General features: G+C 39.3%; 1 protein-coding gene across 1 annotated transcript; it reads left to right on the plus strand.

Annotated features, from left to right (window-relative positions):
* The first annotated feature begins 3,201 nt into the window (after nucleotides 1-3,201).
* On the plus strand, nucleotides 3,202-8,719 carry LOC135674355 (scarecrow-like protein 27). Its single transcript, XM_065184129.1, has 2 exons — nucleotides 3,202-6,047; nucleotides 8,339-8,719. The coding sequence occupies exon 1, from the start codon at nucleotides 3,671-3,673 to the stop codon at nucleotides 6,023-6,025; it is 2,355 nt and encodes a 784-aa protein (XP_065040201.1). The 5' UTR covers nucleotides 3,202-3,670; the 3' UTR covers nucleotides 6,026-6,047; nucleotides 8,339-8,719.
* Nucleotides 8,720-21,011: the final 12,292 nt, after the last annotated feature.

Raw genomic sequence — 21,011 nt, forward strand, 5'->3', positions numbered from 1 at the left:
ACAACTTCTCTCTTGGAAGACAAAGACATGATCCCACCTTACCCACATTCACAAGAATGATAAAGAATTAACAAAGAATAGGACTGCTTATGAGTTTGTTATTTTTCAATTTAATTTAATTTAATTTAATGAGAGAATACAATTGAAATATATATCAACTAGCTTAGTTGGTATAGATCTTCATTATTAACATAATAAGATCCAATGAAAGTCTTATTCCACTAATTACATTTGTGTGCTCATACTCACGTTTTATAAAGCTACTAGCTAGCTTAGCTTAGTATGATCCTATGATAAAAATATTTTTGTCTTCACTAGACATTTCTCCAATCAAGGCTCTATTGTTTTCTTGCCCTTTGATAATAAAATGATTTCAAAATAGGTTGAGTGTCTATCCAATACTTATTGATCATAAATTTTTATGATTCAAGAATAAAGTGAATATATATCTATCGGTAGTAAACATTTGAATCGAATAAATGGATCTTCATGAATATCCATACTTTGGAATGATCAGCATCAAAGACTAAATTTATTTGCCATCGCATTTTATTTAACTACCATAATCATGTGTATAGTCAATTGCTCAAATTCCATATAAATTGTTCAGTCTTCTCTACCCCAAGTTTGATCTCTATATTACCTTTTAGAGAGAGATAGAGAGTAGCGTTATTCCTCGTTAAATATTGAAATGTTGTTTTATTTTATAATCTGATTATATATATATATATATTATTTTTTCCTTTTCACTAGGGAGAAATTGAAACCTTGCTTCCTGTCTCTCTACATGTCTCGATGATCTATGAACACCTAAGGAAGTGCCCCTTTCATGCTTATCAATCAGAAAACAAAACAAAACAAAAAATCCAGAAAATATAAGAAAATATTGCTTTGGCCGATGTTTTCTATCATCCAATTTTTAAATAAAAAATGTTCTATGAAAATAAATGAAGCACACTTTAGTCGCTATTATCGGAAAAATATATAGATAAATATAAATGCTTTGTCTGAATTCACAATCAAATAAATTATTAGCTTCTCGATTAAAATATTAATACCGTTATTTTTAGTTTAAAAATCAAACATTATAAATAATAAATATGAAAATATCTACCTTTATAAGTGGTTAAGGATTAAGAACAAATGATATTTCATTATGTATCCATCATCGTTATCAGTTCAAAATTTTATCAAATAATTATTGCTCGAAGCATAATTATAAACCGAGAAACATATATAATATGATAATTATTTGTTGGTGATGATATATTTATAATATATCAATAATGAGAACTTGTTAGCCACCCCACATGAACAATATACAACTATTACATTACGGGTGAAAGGTCTCAATCATGTTCTTCCCAAATAATTCGTACTAAATCATATGCATCAAATTCCATATGAGCTCCGATCCTTATTTTTGACGTGGACAAAAGAACACAGCAGTTGTTAGGTAGAAGCAACTTAAATTGTTCTACTTGCAGCCTTTCTATATCTAATCCACTATTAATATAAATATAGAAATTTTTAGATTGAGGGACAATATATATAATCAAGAGTCTCAAATAATTGAGATATTACCAATTTGAACTAGTGAAGAAAGAAGCCATAGTATATATGGGAAGAGAGATGCAAATCCCTAAATCAATTAGTGTTGGAATTCTTCGAATGAAATCGAAGTCGTATGCGAAATTACTTGTATTTACAAGGCCTGAATACGAACGAGATTGTAGTGGAGATGGCAAAGGAGGCTGATGATTGAATCGTAACAGGGTTGGAGATTGTGAACAAGAATGTCGCCCACATTGCCATCCGCGGGTCACATTGTCTTGTGACCCATCCAAATCATGGTACAATTGTGAATCACGACACATGGCCAGCACCGCGTGATGCATGCACGCATCTTGGCGTGTATAACTGGTGCGGCTGCATTATTAGGACCCACGTGAGACCACCCCCACGATGGTGGCGAACCCGGGTCCGCGCAATAGTTTCCTCCCGGTCCTAGTTATCGACACACACGCTGCCCTACCTGTGTTGTCGTTCGTTGGACGATATCTGGGCCCACTGCTTCAACCCGTTATCAGGAGGGGTAGGTGGAGATATTAGAGATCGCAAAGCGGGGAAAAAAGTTGAGGACCCATTTTTTTTTCCCCATCAAAAAAGCCGCGACGGCCCCCACAACCACACCCCCCACCGCCCACCCCCCGCCCGCGGGTCCGTGTCATCGAGTCAATCGGGGCCGTCCACATCGGTCGCAGTTTCACGGCGGCGTCAAGCGATGACCTGTCTACGTTGGCTGGTGACGCGGGGCCCGCGGATCCGACGGCCTCGGTCTTCGCACCACTGGAGCGGTTCATCCTGTCGACGACACCAAACAGCTTCTCTCACTTGTCTTCGGAGATATCGCCTGAGCCAATCACGCAAAGGTGAGCGGTGAAGAAGTGCCTGTTCTCTGCTCTATGGAGTGTAGCAGATCTTAACCCATGTAATGACCCTACACGGAAGCACAACAGCTTAGTCTCAGATCTAAATTGTACGTGGCGAACCGTGAAATGTCTATGTTACCCCTATAGATTGGCATAGTTAGCCCCAAAGAAACGCGCCCGTCTGTGAAGCCCCCACATGTCTGCCTATTTACGGGTTACCGGCCGCTTCCTGCCGCTTCCTTTAGGGCTGTGATTGTACCGGCGACGGGGCCCACCTGTGGATGCATCGCTTCCCTCAATCAAGAGACAGGTAAGGTGATCGTGCAAAGGCGACGAGGAGAGGAGTTTTGGAGCTCTCTGGATTTCAACCGTTAACGGAACCGCATAACACGTAACGTATCGGATGGACGTGTATCGTATCGGTTCAGGTGCCGCGTCTCGGCGCTTTTAATTCCGTAAAGTGCAACAAAAGGCTGGGTCGTATGAAAGGACGGAAACAGCCTCCACATCTGGGGGAATGAGGGTATTTTGGAGATTCAAGAGAAAGAATGATGGTTATTTTTTATGCGTAGGCCAGCTTTACCCTTTTACCGTATCTATGATTACTTTTGACGGCCCGGATTCCAAGCCACAGTTACTGCAGCGCAAGGCCTTTTGTTATTGCATAGATAAAGAAGAAGAAGAACAAAATATTACATGAATTTAATGGGAGGGAAACTGCACGATGGCAGAAGCCTGGACATGAACATTTTATAGCGAAGAGAGAGAGAGAGAGAGAGAGAGAGAGTTTTGGAGGGAGAAAGAGAGAGGTGGTGGTGGGGGGGCTCACTTCGATCACTTCTTTTTTATGTTGCACGCATCCATGGCAGAAGAGGGAAAGAAAGCAACCTAGAAGAAGAGGAGGAAAAAGAGAGAGACAGAAAAGAGTTTGAGAGGAGTACAGGTTGCTAGTGCTGCTTCCCCTGCTTCTCCCTCTTTCACACAACCCAGCCGGACACACAGCGCATTACCAGAGAAGAGAGAAGATAGGAGAGTAAAAGAAGAAGAATGAGTAAAGCTTAGCTTGCAGTTGTAGGTAGTCGCATTTGTAGACGTATTCTGAGGAGGCAGAACAAAGTAGAGATCTCTCCTTTGTCCAGCTTCTACTGTTTCGGCGCTCAAAATCTTTGTTTTTTATGCCCTTCCTCTCTCTCTTGAAGCGAAGTAAGTAGAGACTTTGATCTGGCTCCTTGCATTAGATGAGGGGTTTGCCCTTTCATGACCAGGGGAAGAGGGGTTTAGAGGCAGTGAATACCATATTAGAAGGGAACCAAGCTCTCTTCTGGGTGAATAAGAGGCCAAAGTTGATAATCCCAGAGGTTGTGGAGCCAAGATCGGTACTTGATCACAGAAGCCCGAGTTCTCCCACCTCCACAGCCACACTGTCTTCTTCTCTAGGAAGCGGCAGCTCCTGCGACACCGCCGGAGTGGCGGCGGTCTCCGGCAACTCCGCCAACAAATGCTCCCTCTCCGACTCCGGCAGAGGTGCGGTCGGGAAGGAGGAGTGGGCGGCTGAGCTGCCGCCGGTACCAGCCGGTCTGGACATGGGCTTCGTTGCAGGAGGTGAAAGGTGCGGACTTGGGGTCGAGGACTGGGAGGTGATGCTCTCGGAGACTTCGGCGGCCTCCCATGGCCGGGAGCAGACCTTTCTCCGGTGGATCATGGGCGATGTCGAAGACCCCTCTGCGGCCGGGCTTAAGCAGCAACAGCTGCAACTGCTCCTCTCTCAGGGGCCAGTGGATTTCCCTGGCAACAATGGCAACTTGGGGTTTGGGATTCTCGACCCGGGTATTGGGCTTGAACCCATTGGAAGGATCCTGGATGATCCCTCCGTCTCGGCGTCCACCGGTAGTTCTTCCCCTTTAGCTTCTAATGTTACTACTGGTGGCGGCTTTTCGCTCGGCAGCAGTGACAGTTGGGTGTCTCAGCCCTTGGCGAGCACCGGCGTCAAAGGGGCCATCTCCGGTGACCAAGCCGGTAGTCAGCTCTTCTCTCCTCAGCCTCCGCCAGGCAGCACCTTCTCGCCGATTCTCTCTCTACCGCCAGGTATGTGCTTCCCGAACGCCATGGACGACAAGCCACAGTTCTTTGGTCCAGAGCTTCTCCTGAACCAGCCATTAGCCAACTCGAGCCCTCCTTTCTTGCTCAATGTGGGGCAGCTGGAGCACCAGCAGCTGTCGCACCTCCTCGCCACCCAACCGAAGCGCCATCGTCCGGTGGTCGACCATGTTCCGCCAAAACTTCCCTTTCTGGAATCTGGCGGGAGCTGGGACCTCTTCCTCCGGCAACAGCAGTCATACCCGCAGCAGCAGCAGAGTCCGAGCTTTCTTCAGCAAAGGTCGGTGAGTCCGAAGGTGGCGGCTCTTGGGGATGATGCTACGGCAGCTATGGCCACACCGCCGCCGCAGCAACAGCAGCTACAAAAGTCGGTTGTTGACCTGCTTTTCGAGGCTGCAAAGATGGTCGAGGCCTGCAATTTCGTTGGCGCGCACGGGATATTGGCGCGGCTCAATCACCAGCTCCCTTCGCCCCTGGGGAAGCCCCTTATCCGCTCTGCTTTTTACTTCAAGGAGGCACTGCAGCTGATCCTCTCGAACAGGTCGAACCCTGTCCTCCCTTCCACTCTGACAGCCCAACATCAGCAGAGCCAGATCTCGACTGCTCCCCTGGCGACTAAATGGGACGTCGTGCACAAGCTCAGTGCTTACAAGGTTTTCTCTGAGGTCTCCCCCATCATCCAATTCTCCAATTTTACCTGCACTCAAGCCCTCCTAGAGGAGCTCGGTGGCTCTGACCGTATTCACATCATCGACTTCGACATTGGTTTTGGTGGCCAATGGTCCTCCTTCATGCAGGAGCTGGCCCAGAGGCGCTGCTCAGCGGCAGGTCCAGTGCGGTTGCTCAAAATTACAGCTTTTGTGCCTTATCGCTCCCAGAGCAACCTTGATCTCTGCCTCGTCCGGGATAACCTCTCCCATTTTGCAAGCAACGTCAACATCCCCCTTGAGTTTAGTGCCCATAGCCTTGATTCGTTTGACCCCTTGAAGCTCCTTGGTGCCGGAGGTGAAGCCATCGCTGTAAACCTCCCTGTAGGTTCTGCGAACCTTTCATTCACAGCTCTCCTCCGTGTTGCAAGGCAGCTGTCCCCGAGGATCGTGGTCTCAGTTGACCAAGGTTGCAATCGGAGTGACCTACCATTCTTGCAGCACTTCATCCATGCTTTTCAGTCCTCCATGGCACTTATGGAGTCCATTGATGCGTGTGGGATCAACCAAGATACGGCTAGCAAGATTGAGAGATTTCTGTTACAACCAAGAATTGAGAGTTCTGTTCTTGGGCGGCACCGTGCAGCTGACAAGATGCTTCCCTGGCGAATGCACTATACAACAACAGGATTTGTCCCCATGCAGTTCAGCGATTTTACAGCGACGCAGGCAGAATGCCTTCTCAAGAGGGTGCAGGTCAGAGGATTTCATGTGGAGAAGTGCCAGGCGTCGCTTTGTCTTTACTGGCAGCACAAGGAGCTCGTCTCTGTATCAGCTTGGAGGTGCTGAAGAACTACCTTCTTACAGGCATGTCATCCTTTGTACCTTCTTCTTGCAAAGTTCTAGCAGAGGTTGGCACATAGGTACTCACACTTTGTTTGGTCTAGATGTTGTCATAATGTAATTTTCTATAGTAACTACCACTTTTGGTGTCCTAATGTTGCCTCTCTACTGATCTCACTGCTTGATTCATTTGGCTCTAGAGGAATTTGCCCTGTGGTAAATTGGCACATTGGAGATCAGTTGGAGTTCTTATGTATCTGTTTCTATTCATGTATGTCCATGCTGATAATTATGCCTAATCGTGTGCCAAGTTATTGTTATTTAGTTAAGATATTAAATGTGATGAGGTACATGCATTTATGAACTTTACATGTTTGAGGATTCATGCATCATGAACTTTTGGTAGATATAAGATATCATGAAAACTCTCGAATTGGTTGCTGATAGTACTCGCATCATCTTAAGCAAAAATGAGAACCAAGTTGCTGAATCTGAAAGAATCAGTACATAGTTATTGCTGATACACCCAAGTTTCATAATGATCATGTTCTTAGACGATGCACAGATACAGGTAGAGTTAGGGCAAAACATAGGATCTGAATCAGTTCTTAGGTTGTAATCAAATAAAAAATTAGAAGAATAGAGAGAAAAATAGATGCATTCCTTGACAGATGAAGATGATGAAGATTTTCACTGTATCAGAGAGAAAAAGCAAAGTACATGTGCCTTTCTTTCAAATCCTCTTACACATTTTCTTTGGGAAAAATCTCTCCTTTTTCTCTCCAAAGATTTCTTGGAAAAAACGCTCTTACAAAATGGTTCTCTCAAAAAACCTAATCACAACATATGTATTTATATGGTCATCCAGAAAAAGGAAACAAAAATTCAAGCCACATCATAACAGGAAGATGTTCATTTAAGACATCAAAATACAGGAGTGTGAATGTCATCTGTCTAGATCCCATGGAGCGAGTGGTGCCTGTTATAACTAGTGGTTGACAATAGAGAGTATCAATTCTTTTTTTGTAATTGTTTGTGTAAAACTGTGATAAAATTAGAGATTCTTATTCTGCAGGTGTAGTCTAAAATGTCTAGGTTATCATGCTATATCTTTTTATTAACTCATGTTCAATTATGCGTAAGTTCATTTCTGCTTCTTTAAATTTTTGTTTCATGGTCTTTTTACTTTATAATCTTGATTGCAATATAGGGTCCTTTGGTGCAAATTTTCTTATTCGGACTGATCACTCATGGAATCACATTGGTGAGCAATTAGCTAAAATTAATGACCCATCCTGATCAGTTTGCATGAGGCAGCTGGTCCTTTTTTAGCTATAGTTCCAACTACAATGATGCATCTGAAATGTAAATTATATTATCCTTTGTAGTTCGGTTGTGTCCCCTTGAGTTGTTTCAGTGCCATAAAGCCATGACTGCTGGAATGAAATAATTTATCAATGCATTCTCTGAACCTTAATGGTATTACTTGAAAGATTTGTTCTTTCCGAGGTCCGTGGGTTCTAATTTAGTCTCTCACTACTAGTTTATTTCATTGAGCTATAAATTACTAGTTGATGTATTCTTGTGAATAAACGCCAAATAGAAACACTAAATATCTGCTAACTATAAAAACCAAGTCAAAATTACCCTGAAGTTCAGATTGTTCTAGAATATATGTCATGCATATGTGTATCGTTCCTGTCTTGTAAATTTTATTTGACTCCGCTCCAGTTGATTGTCTTCAGGTCATAGTCACCTGAAACATGAAACTTTTTTTCTGCCAATTTATTTGTCTCAAATTGAGTTGATTTGTAAATCTAAATGATGTCAAAAACACTCCTACAAAAGTAGTTTTGGGGTGCAAAATTATCATAAATCAGGATGAAGAATCCTGATCATGGTTGTCAAAGTTTGATGGAACCTGGTATCTTACACATCACATATTACAAGCAAAGTAATATCTTCCTAATTGACTGGAATCGTCAAAGTCTATGTGGTCCTATGTTTTACCCAGTTTATGTTACTGACGAAGATATATACCTGGATTGATGTCTTCATAAGTGTGATCTTTTTTCCTGGTGAAAGTTCAGGCATATGTTAAGATGTTTCAACAAGTGACTAGCATATTGACTTGCATGTTTGTAAAAAATGCAATCTTGTTTAGAAGTCTCAGTCGAGAAGCGCTATTATAGTTCCTATTTGTCATTCTTGCATATGTGGTCATGTTTGCTTTTGTTTGTACAGTTTGATATTTGTATATTCTCAGTGTTGGCATGCTGTCTTCTTGTGCACTGAATTTTGGTGGATCTAAACAGGAAGTGACATCCATGCTCGAACGTCTGCACATGGTGTACGCGGTCCAGTAGATGACAGAGGCTGCTGGGTGGTGACCTGCCACTCACTGATGTGGGTCCAAAGCCCATGTTTCCATGCATGAATGGCAGGTACAATCTTGCTCTTGATGTAATGATTCATTGCATGCAGGGCTAACACCAGACAAAATCGTCTAATCACGGTTCATCAGACTAAATTAATGCTTTCCTTGTTGATCCATCACATGGTCACTGTATCCTTCCACATGATACTCAAGGTATAGCTACTTTTTTTTTATGAACTCCTGTCCTTCAGCTATGCCCTTCATCACTTTGTTTATTTCCTCAGTTCCTCCATTAGTTGAAAAGCAGGTTTACTTTCGGTTTATGTGGACTGGAGTTTGTCTTCCCTTGTGTGATATATAAACTATGCATGTTGTAACATAGATTCATCCTTTTTGTAGTAGGCTAAGCTCCTTCACAGCCACCCAGGACGACCACAAGTGATGGCCTCTATTAATCTGGTTTACTTGCAAGAATTGTGTTTGTTGTCATCCTTTGTTTGATGTTTCAGTGGACACTGCCACTTTTTGTTTCTCTCTCAACATCCATTGCGAGTCTAAGCTTTCACAGTGGTGGACAAATGGGTCAGAGCAAGGAATACAGCCAGGGAGTTCCATTGGCACAACAGTGTTGACAACTTGTTACATTGTAACATACTGTCGACTGATCCACTGATTGGGGCCAGGTTGTGTTTCTGGATGGTGACAGTGCCATTGCTGCTGCACCAAACTGATCAGTCTTTTTCAGGAAAGATGAGGGCAGAGGACCATTCTGTCATGCACAGCATATCTACACATTCCGGTGCAAAAAGAGATGTGGTCGAGGGATTAAACCTTTCCAAGGACTCTTTTGAACGCATTGTGGGCGAGGAGGGATTCTGGCGGTCCTTTCTGCAGTCGCAGAGCTAAAATACTGGGGTAGGATTTCGATCAGTCCGTCTCTGGATAAAGGTTTGGGACAGAAAATAAAGTGCATGAAGAAATGCCCCCTTGGGTCGCAACTCACCATGAGTTGATGCTCATCAAGTATTGGGTAACCCAAAGCAAGGTCACATCACCGATCAACCACTTGAAAGGTGATTGGTTTAGGTTTCACCACATCTTCCATCCTTTCTCCTCCGTCACATCACTTTCTATACTTGAAAGCCTGCGTACAACCAACGCTTATCCTTCTTTTCCACACCTTTAGATGCACTAACGCCCCAAAGAAGGGTTGCACTCATGATATATGCCGAGTCTTCTCCTTGGATATTTTGAGTCTTCAACCACAAGTAGATAATGCTAGGCGTTGTAGTTGCCGGTGAGAAGTTGACCCCACAAGTGTGGAAATGATTGACTCGACTTTGGTGGCTTCCAAAGCAGGAGTTCCAAAGCTTTATTCTTTTTCTTCCCCCCAAGCTTCTAGTTAAGAGAAAATAGGGTCAACTCTAACCATCACTGCCTATGTCTCTTTCATGGGCTTCTCACTGCTTCTTTCTTTGAGCTTGATCATGTCTGTTTCACCATGGCAGATCTTTTATTAGGCTTTATGGCTTAAGATGGAGATTGGAAGGATGGATGCAAAGTGTTATAGAGCCTCACTCTTCCGTCGTCTCCTTGCCTCTATCACTTTCTACCACCCCTGGAAAGCTGATTTTGAGATAAGGATGGGAGGGTGATAGACTTTTCTTAGAGTTGGTGGCGGGACTAAGGTGGGCCACTCTACTGGGTCCCTTGTGGCCTTGCACATACTGGTCGTCAAGATCAACCTTGCTACAATTGAAAGATAGTTCCTACATGACAAAGGTAAGTGCCATGTAGATGATGTGCTTAGGAGGGATGCACCTTTACATCGATTACCATTTAGTTATATAATACATTCTTAACATTCCAACATGTTGACCTGCCTTTTACATTATTTTGGAACACTAGAGTGAGGGATGCACCTTTACATTTGATGGTGTCTTAGTTGATCGATATTGCTTTGATTTTGGGTGTTCCAAACTGTGAATGAATGAAAGCCGCTGAATCAACGGCTGCAAATTATGTTTGAAAAATACCTTAGAGATTAGCTATCGAATAGACAAAATATAGAAGATATGATGTGTAGACTAGTTTCGAGTGATAGTGTCAACATCACCGACATTTGTTGGTTATATATTTTGTACAATTTTGGTTGTATTATATTTTTATCAAACAAACTATATTTTAGCTCTTGTATTACTATCTTTTGTCAACGATTTGGATTTGTTGACAAACTGAAATTGTTGATGGTTGTCCATTCTTACATCATCGTTAAGATTCCGACTATCGATGCCCATATAAAGAAATTAAAGTTGGATGGTAGCACCAAAATGATTGGATATCTCATTGAGTGGTAGCAAGCTAAATCTCATTGTGATGTATATATGATAAGCCCAATACAGCTTATTTTTGAATCTTATGTTTACTAATATTTTTTGCACAATCTCATTATTTGAATCACCCTTGACTATGGAGATGGAGTAGTCGAGTGAAAGTTGAAGTTGATAACTAAGGACAAAGTAACTATTTATTTATAAATAGCCATTAGATATGAACATGTGTTTTATAATTATATATATATATATATATATATATATATAGGTGTGTCAAGTGCTCACTTTGACTCCTACTGAATCTTATCCAATTTTAATTAAGAATATCATCGAGGTATAATAATTTAATTTTTATTTATATATTTAAAATATAATATTTTATTTAATATATTATTATATTTGCATAACACACTTATTGGTGAAAAACAAGAACAAGTGTAAAAAGTACCTTAATAAAATCAAAAGATTGCATTAGATATTTGAAGATAATGGACTTATCATCTTGTGATGTGGATATTGATATCTTCAACGATGACCTATTGCATTGCCTTCCATAGTATATTCTATCACACCTAACATCAGGGATAATCAAGGGTTATTTCGTTAAATACCCATAGATCGTATAGAATTAAAATATATTAAGTTTTAAACATAACCTATATTTTCTTAGGAATAAAAAATTAATTAAAGAAATATATGACATTAGACGTTGGCGATGGTTAGGCTAGGACTTCGTAATGCACTGTTACGATTAAGGTGAGTGTGATGCACCATTGATCACCGAGACTTCTTAAGGCTCCTTCTGATTCAGTGAATTATCATCCCATGATGATTCAGTGAATTATCATCTCATGATAATTCACTCAACTTATCGGCTATGGTGCTGTCAGGCCCATATGAAATCTACTCGAGCCTCGCTCTAATCAGATTCTCTCGGAGAACTCATCCCCTTTTAATTCGAATGACTCTAACTAGGGATTTGCTTAAGCGAGAACACATGAGATATTTCTCTCATGATACTAAGAGCAAATTATCCTATATTGATACTCAATTACTCGTAAGGTTGGCTACCACTCACAATGTTTGGTTGTGCTAGATTTGAAACTTCCATACCTATAATTCTGATATCAAAAAGTGGAGTCCTCATATAGGGTATCATTGGTATCTCAAGTCTAAGGACCAAATGCATAACTAGGATTAAGGAACCGTTATTTAATGATGCGGTATTATTAATCATCCAATATTCTTAGAGTAGATCATTTAGTGAACTCATTATTTAATGAGCATCTACACTATATCTCTAGTGTCCTCACACAAGCAGCTATGAGATCAATTGCTTCTATCATATGGACGAGTATATAGTATACCGGTCTATCTAGTTATCTCGATGTCCCTCTCGAGCAACCTATGACCGAAAATATTTAGGGTATGTGTTTATAGGTCAATTAGTCTCATTATCATGATCTCATCACGATCCAATTCCTATTATACAGATTCAAGGACATCACAATATATTTATCATCAATATAAAGTATGAATATACCATAATAATAATAACAAAAAAGATTGTGCAACATGTCACACGTGTCATTACTCACGTGATTGACTTGCATGACACTTATAACTTACAATCTCTCATTTGACCTAAATTCAATCATATATATATCTGATCTCCAACAAACCCTTGTGATGCTCAAAAACACTTATAACTTATAATACAATCTTTTAGATGGAACTCTTTCCACTGCTACATCACCATGGGCTACGATCTCTCTAATCAAGTGGAATATCTTCAAAGCGTGATTGGACTTCTGATAAGACATGAGTTCCTTCGCTTGAGCAATTACCCCGTTGTTATCGCAATATAAGGGAATTAACTCCTTGCTGCTCGAGTCAACTCCCAGATCTGCGATGAACTTCTTCATCCAAACTCCCTCCGTTGTTACTTCTGTCACGACAATATACTCTGCCTCTATGGTTGAGTCTATAGTATCTTGCTTGAAACTCTTCTAACTTGTTGCTCCTCTATTTATGGTGAACACATACCGTGAGTTAGACTTACTATCATCGACATCGGACTAGAAACTTGAGTCTATGTTACCCTCAAACTTGAGATTATTTCCTTAATATACCAATAAAAGATCCTTAGTCTTTCTCGAGTACTTAAACATACACTTTACTACCTTTTAATATTCCAAACCTGGATATGCCTGATACCTACTCATAACAATTAGAGCATACGTTATATCAGACTTGATAGATAGCATAGCATATATGATAGATCATATCGCTGAGGCATAAGGCATCATATCCATGTCTGCCTTTTTTTCAAGTATCTTTAGGGATATACTTCTAGAAAGTGATATTTCATGTCTTATCGATATGAGACATCTCTTGGAATTTTCTATGTCAAACCTTTTGACAATAGTGTCTATGTACTTGGACTAGGAAAAGCCAAGCATCCTCTTAGATCTATCTTTATAGATCTGAATCCCCAAGATGTAAGATGCTTCCCCTAAGTCCTTCACAAAGAAGTGTCTAGATAACTAAGTTTTAACTATGGAGAGCATTCCTTCATCATTACCAATAATTATGATGTCATTCACATCTAGCACTAAGAAGGTGATGACGCTCCCACTTACTTTCCTGTATACACAAGGCTCATCTTCGTTCTTAACGAAGTCATCTGATTACCTCATCAAATCTTATGTTCTAACTTCGGAAAGCTTGCTTTAGTCAATATATGGATCTAAGCAATCTGCACACCTTATTTGGACTCTTCTTGGATACGAATCTCTCAGGTTGTATCATATACATCTCATCTTCGAGGTTGCTATTGAGGAATGCAGTTTTCACATCCATCTGTCAGATCTTATAATCATGGAATGATGTAATAGCCAATAGAATTTGGATAAATTTTAGTATGATTACGGGTGAGAAGGTTTCATCATAGTTAACTCTTTATCTTTGACGATACCCTTTTGCCACTAGCTTTGTCATATAGGTCTCCACCTTTCTATCTACTCTGATCTTCTTCTTGAAGATTCACTTACAACCAATGGGTATGATACTCTCAAGTGCATCAACTAAGTTCTAAACCTTATTGGAGTACATAGAATCCATCTCAGAACTCATGGCCTCTTACCACTTCCTAGAGTCTATACTCATAATAGCTTCATTGTAAGTCTGATGATCAACATCCTCAATGTCCTCTTCTTTGATATGTCCTACATATCTTTCAAAAGGGTGAGCACTCTGTTGGATCTATGTAAAGTTGGAACTTGTGTGCTAGATATATGAATAGACTCGGCTGCAGAATGATGCTTGAGCTAGGTTTCCGCTATTGCTCAACTCTATCACACTCCCACTATTTCCACCAAGAATATATTATTTCTCAAGAAACACTGCCCTCCTAGTAACAATGAATTTTTAGTCCTCTGGGTGATAGAAATAATACTCATAAATTTCCTTAGGGTATCCCACGAACTTGTACTATACTATCTTTAATTCAAACTTGTCGGGGTTGTATCTTCTAATATGGGCAAGGCAGCCCCAAATCTTAACAGTCTTAAGATCAAGCTTCTTTCCTTTCCATATCTTATATGGTGTAGACACTATCAATTTAATTAGAACTCTATTCAGAAGGTAAGCTATGGACTCTAAGATATATTCCCAGAATGAAATGGGTAGGTCGATGAAACTCATAATGGACCGCACTATATTTAATAGCGTGTGATTTCTCCTTTCCAATACACCATTGAGCTGAGGTGTATAAGGAGGAGTCCATTGAGACAAAATCTCATGGTCTTTGAGGAACTATGTAAACTTTATACTTAAGTACTCATATCATCGATCTGATCGAAGAGTCTTGATACTCTTTCTAATATGGTTTTCTATCTTATTCTTATATTTCCTAAATTTCTCAAAGGTCTCAGACTTAAACTTCATCAAATATATATGTTCATACCTAGATAAGTCATCAGTAAATTTAGTGAAGTAAAAATAACATTCTATGACCTGAATTAACATGGGACCATATACATCACTATGTATGAGTTGTAGCAACTCAGTGGCTCTCTCTTCAATTCCACTAAATAGAGAGTTGGTCAATTTCCCTTAAAGGCAAGACTCACTAGTTGCATTTGATTTATAATCAAATGGATCTAAGTATTTATCCTTTAGCAACTTTTGGATTCTTCTTTTGTGGATATGACTCAGCCTACAATGTCATAGGTATACATTATTCACCTCATCTTGCTTTCTCTTAGGCATACTTATATTCATGACATGTGAAGCATCATCTAATATGAATAAACTATTATTTAATATTCCTCTACTAGTGATCTCGTCATCTAGAATAAATAAACAACTATTATTCTCAAAAACTAATATATATCTATTATTTGTCAAACAAGGAATTGAAATAATATTTCTGATAATTGAAGGAATAAAATAGCAAGTATCTAATGCTAAAAGAGCTCCACCAACCAATTCTATGGTGACCTCGCCAATAGCAACAACGTTAACTTTTGCGTCATTCTCTATCCTGATGTCTACCTCACCTCTTGCCAATCTCTTAGGCATTACTAGAACCTATAATGAATTACAATTATGAGATGCACTATCGGTATCCAATATCTATGCATTATCATAATTTTCTAACAAATGGAGATCAATCATCAACGTACCTGAAGCTTCTCCAAGCTTCTCCAAGCTTTTATTTCTACAAGGTACTCTTTACAGTTCCTCTTCTAATGTATGTCTTTGCCGTAATGGAAGCACCGGCCTTTGTCTCTTGTCGGATCCTTCTTAGCAACCTTTGCTATGTCTGATTTGCCCTTACCCTTGCTCTTCTTACGACTTCTCTACCTTCCTTTTCTTTTTGGCCTCACCAGCATAGAGAATTGGTTTCTCTTTCTTGATGGTGCTCTCAGCCTCCCTCAATATATTAAAGAGCTTAGGGAGAGTCACATCAAGTTTTTTTATATTAAAATTTATTAAGAACCATGGAAAGGAATCTGAGAGGGACTGAAATATAAGATCCACACATAGGTTATCCTTTAGGATCATTCCTAGACCCGTGAGATTTTTTATCCATTCAATCATCTTAAGGACAGTTCTGAACTGATATCCCCTTAGTTATCATAATTGCAAAAGAAACTCCTTGATATCTCATATTGTTGAGTTCCTTCTTGTTCCTCAAATAATTTACAAAGATGTATGAGTATGGATCTAGTATCCATCTTTTCATGCTGCCTCTACAACTCGGGACTTATAGAGCCCAACATATAATATTAAGTATGAGTGGAGTCATCTATGTACTTTACATAGCAAGCAATCTCATCATCACTTGCCCCTTCCTCGGGCGTGGGCATCATTATGTTACGGATATACATGATTTTCTTCTCCATGAGAATAATTCTCAGATTGTGGAGCTAATATGTGTAGTTTGGACTAGTGAGATGGTTGACATTAAATATACCATGTTAGGGATTTGAAAATAATATTTTTATAAAAAACAAAGATGTAGTAGAAAAATAAATAATGTAGATTTTAAATTTTTTGAAATAATCTAATCGGCGTCTTACTATGACCTTAAGAGACTCGACCAATCACACTAAGCTTAAATGGTATGAAACTTTTGCCAGTCTTAATTTTTTATGATTTCGTCCTGTTCGACCTTCGAATCATCATGGTCTCGAAGGACTCGACTAACTATGTTGCTTGGTTAAGCTAGCACTATTATTACAAGATGAGTCTGATTCGATGATATACTCTTGAGGGACTCGACTAAGTATATCATATCCTCATGTCATCAGTGACATCTCTATGTCATAAGTAAACTATCAAATCCAAATATAGACAAGCCTTGAGGGACTCAACTAACTTAGCCTATGTCAAAAAGAGATTTCTGCTTATAATAATGGAAGGTCACATAGATCACTTTTATTATCTCATGTTGAGCATCTTAATTTATTTTAGAGGGATTTTTCTAATTCAATTTGGTCTCGTGGTTAAATATAATGTGTCACACACATATATCTAACATATATTTATATCGCATACAAATATACATATACCTAGTAAGTGTAAAAATATTTATCATATATATACAAACATATCCACACCAGATGTTCATAGACTAGAGCCTAAGTGATCAAGTCTGAGCTAAAGGCTTGATCACGAACAAATGGATCTAAGTGTGTCTCGGTGCATCTCCATGCATGATGATTATCCGTCTCGATGCATCTTCATGCCCGATAATCATCCGCCTCATCCTCCTGGGTTCTGGTAGCATCTTGATGCTTCCATCGTGCATTCTCATATAATTTCAACTTAATTATAGGCACGTAGACTCATAAATATATATATTATATAATGAGAAGCCTTGATCTCAATCAAGGATAGTTATAACACTGAGGGAGATAGAATTACATGCCAAATATAATGAGGGAGAGAGGCGGCTCACAGGCCCTAATAATAATAATCACATACACATATTATCACATTACATGACCCATGATTATCTGTCAACATTATACATCACATATACACAAATATGTAAGACTATTGGATAATAATTAATTAAATTATTTAATTAATTATATAGTGTAACCTTCAAACTATTTGGAACTCCTATTAAAAATTCTTGGCTAGGTGTCCTTAATAGTCAGGAAATCCTAACCGCTAGGGTTACTGTTGCGGCCAGGAGTCCTTGGCCATAAGGCTGCCTTGGGTGGCTAGAAAACCCTAGCCACCAAGGTTGCCCTTGCGTCTATGACTCTCTGGTTGTAGCTACCTTGGGTAGTTAGGAAAAACTAGCCGCCTAGTTGCCCCAACGACAACGAGTCCCTAGTTATAGGATTACCATAAGCGGTTAGCAAAACCTAGCCATCATGGTTCCCCTTATGGCCAGGAATCCCTAGCTACAAGGGCTTTGCTCAACCTGGCTGCTCTCAACCATGCAACCCTTGGCTAGGCAGAGAGTAGCCAGAACAACAAGTGCTACTCTTGGCTAACGCTATAAGCAGCCTTCTGCCAATGCTGTAGGGTTGCAACATTGGCTGCCCTTTTTTCCTAGTTTTCTGTCAACTATTTTGATGACAAACTAGTGACTAATGTGGCCTTTCAAGTGCAAATGCAATAATTTTATGCTAAAATCGATTCTACGTTATTTGATATAACATGTAATAGCACATGCAGTTTATAACCAATCATCACATGAATAACCTAGCTATGATACTACTATTAGGAAACTTGGGAGAGCATTACATGCGTAGCGAAAAAAATAGAATGAAAATCAGTTTTCCAAAAATATATTTATATTAAATCGTATGCGATGATTGGGAGCGAAAAACTCATGAAACCGAAAAATTATGTAAGATTTGTGAGGCGCTCTTACCCAAGGGAACTCGTATATCCCTAATCTACAAATATCAGTTTGTGGATGAAGGAGATCTCATGTTCTCCTCTCTAGCATTGATCCACATAGCGGATGAAGCGGTGACGCACCTTCTCTCGTGATGTATTCTTTTCTTGCTTTCACGTACCACCACCACACAACAGGGGCAATCCTCTTCTTACTGCCCTCTCACACCAGAGAGGGGGCAATCAGCTAAGGCAAAAGTATGGGAGAAGTTAGGGAGGTGTGGCTAAGGGAGAAGTATGGGGGCAATCTAGCCTTATAACCCTTTTAGTCTCACTTCTGTTTTTATAGAGAGCTCATACTGCTAGCCCTAATGGATCCTGCCCTATTGGGTATTAGATTCCTATCCAATTACCTAGCATATTGGATATTGGATCTTCATCCAATTATCTCTAGCTTAATGAAAATTGAATCTCTATCCAATTATCCACTTTAAGCTCTTATTGGGTCTCACCCAATGGATCCAATAAAATATAGGCTTATTAGATATCATATATTTAATTCTTTATTTGTTACATCATCCCTCGTATGTGTGTGACCCTCTAGGTTCAATACCGAGCTGACCATGAGTTACACCTATCAGAACTCCTTCTGACTTGGAACTCCTTCTAATTTAATGAATTATCATCTCATGATAATTCACTCAACTCATTGACTATAGAAGTACTAGGTCACTATACCATAGTCCCTAGATAGTACAGGAGGATCTAATATATTGGACTTATCTACCCTCAATTATCATGTATCTATAGTCTTTCATCCATCTAATATCTCAAAGATCATATACCAAGTATAGTACTATCAAACCCATACAGTATTTACTCGAGCCTTGCTCTAATTAGATTCTCCTAAAGAACTCTTTCTCTCTCAATCCAAATGACCCTGGCTAGGAATTTGCTTGAGCGAAAACACATGAGACATTTCTTTCAAGACACCGAGAGTGGATGATCCTCTATTAACACTCAATTACTCTCGTAAGTTTGGCTATTACTCCCGATGACCGATTGTGCTAGGTCTGAAACTTTCAGACATATAAGTTCGACATCAAAGAGTGAACTACTAATACATCACATCCTTAATATCTCAAGTCTAAGGATCAAATATACAATTAGGACTACAGAACTATTATTTGATGATAATGTATCATTAACCATCCAACATTCTGTAAGTGGATCATTCAATGAACTCATTCTCCAATGAGCACTTACATTATATCCCTAATGTCCTCGCATAAGTAGCTATAAGATTAGTTGCCTCCATCATATGGATGGGTATATAGTACATCAGTCTATCTGATTATCTCAATGTCCCTCTCAAGTAACCTATGACCGAAAAGATTTAGGATCTATGTTTGTAGGCGAATTGGTCTCATTATCATGATTTCATCATGATCCAATTCTCATTACACAGATTCAAGAATATCATAATATATTTATCATCCAATATAAAGTGCTAAAATACTATAATAATAATAACAAAAAATACTATGCAATGTGTCCAACGTGTCACATATGCGATCACTCACGTAATTGGCTTGTAGGGCACATATAACTAACACCCTCAAGTTTTGTAATATAATAACATTGGTGCTATTCCCTCCTACATGAAGAACCGTCGTAAGCAACATAATCTTAACCGTGAGGTTTGCTATGACATCATGTAGGTGCTACATTAAGTCTTTGGTGTCTTCTATTAATCGATCAACTTATGATTCGACCTTATCGATCCGAGATTCTATCTTCTTTTGTAAGTTCTTTATCTAAGAAGTCTTGTTTGGCTTTGGTAAAGTTCCTCTAAACCTACTTTGAGGATATTAAGGTAGGTTTCCAAAGCTGCAAGTCTCTCCTTATGCCTTTTCTTTTAGGTTAATTCTTTGGATTATGCATTTCCTACTTGTAGAAAATAGTCAACTTCTCTCTTGTCATTTTTACTACCGCACTCCTCTTGAGTAGTTCTAAAAACTTGAGAGCAAGTTTGTACTTACAGCCCACATGCGGTTGGATAGAGCAATGGTCCAACTTACCATGTTTTGCTCAATTTGTCACGGTGCTTCACCATGGTGGGATTACGAACTTTTGTTGTTTGTTTGAATCGTTTGTCTGCTTTGATACCAAATGCTATGAACTTAGTAGGAATTACAAATTAGGTTGACCCTTTGTGGACGAATATCATAAGGGTGCCTCACAACATATGTAATTCCTACTAAGTTCATAACATTTGGTATCAAAGCAAGCAAACGATTCAAACAAACAACAAAAGTTCGTAATCCCACCATGATAAAAAAAGGTCATTTTTACCACTTATTTACCACCCTTATGATAAATAAGTTTTTTTGTCGGACAGAGGGGGTAGCTTTATAAGCAATTTAATAAATAGTTGATGTGCAAGAGATAAAAAAGAGAAAGGAAAAAAAATAAAAACTCTAGAAGACAAACGAATAGTTACAAGTCCACAAATGATTGTTTATCAAGTGTCGGGTGCATTGACAAGTCTCTATAAGCTTTACATGTAAACTTGTAAATTCAATTAACACCCAATACTACCCCAATCCATTATTCAGTTTTGTGCCACCTAGGTGGTTTCAAGGGGTTGAGATGATTGACAATTTGTTTCGTATTATAACATGCAAAAAATAGGTCATGACATATAAAAACTAAGCTATTTTAAGATAATTTTAAGCTATTTTAAGATAGTTTTATCTATTCTAATGAGCGGTTACTCTATAAATATGTAAATTATTCTTGCTTATAGTTTTGAAGTAAAAATACATAAAAATAAGATAAAACACGCTATCAAATGAATGTACAAATAAACAAAAACGATGAATAGTCTATTGATAAAGGCATTGCGAGCGCC

This window comes from Musa acuminata, chromosome BXJ1-5, assembly GCF_036884655.1.
Source record: "Musa acuminata AAA Group cultivar baxijiao chromosome BXJ1-5, Cavendish_Baxijiao_AAA, whole genome shotgun sequence".
Classification (NCBI taxonomy): Eukaryota; Viridiplantae; Streptophyta; class Magnoliopsida; order Zingiberales; family Musaceae; genus Musa; species Musa acuminata.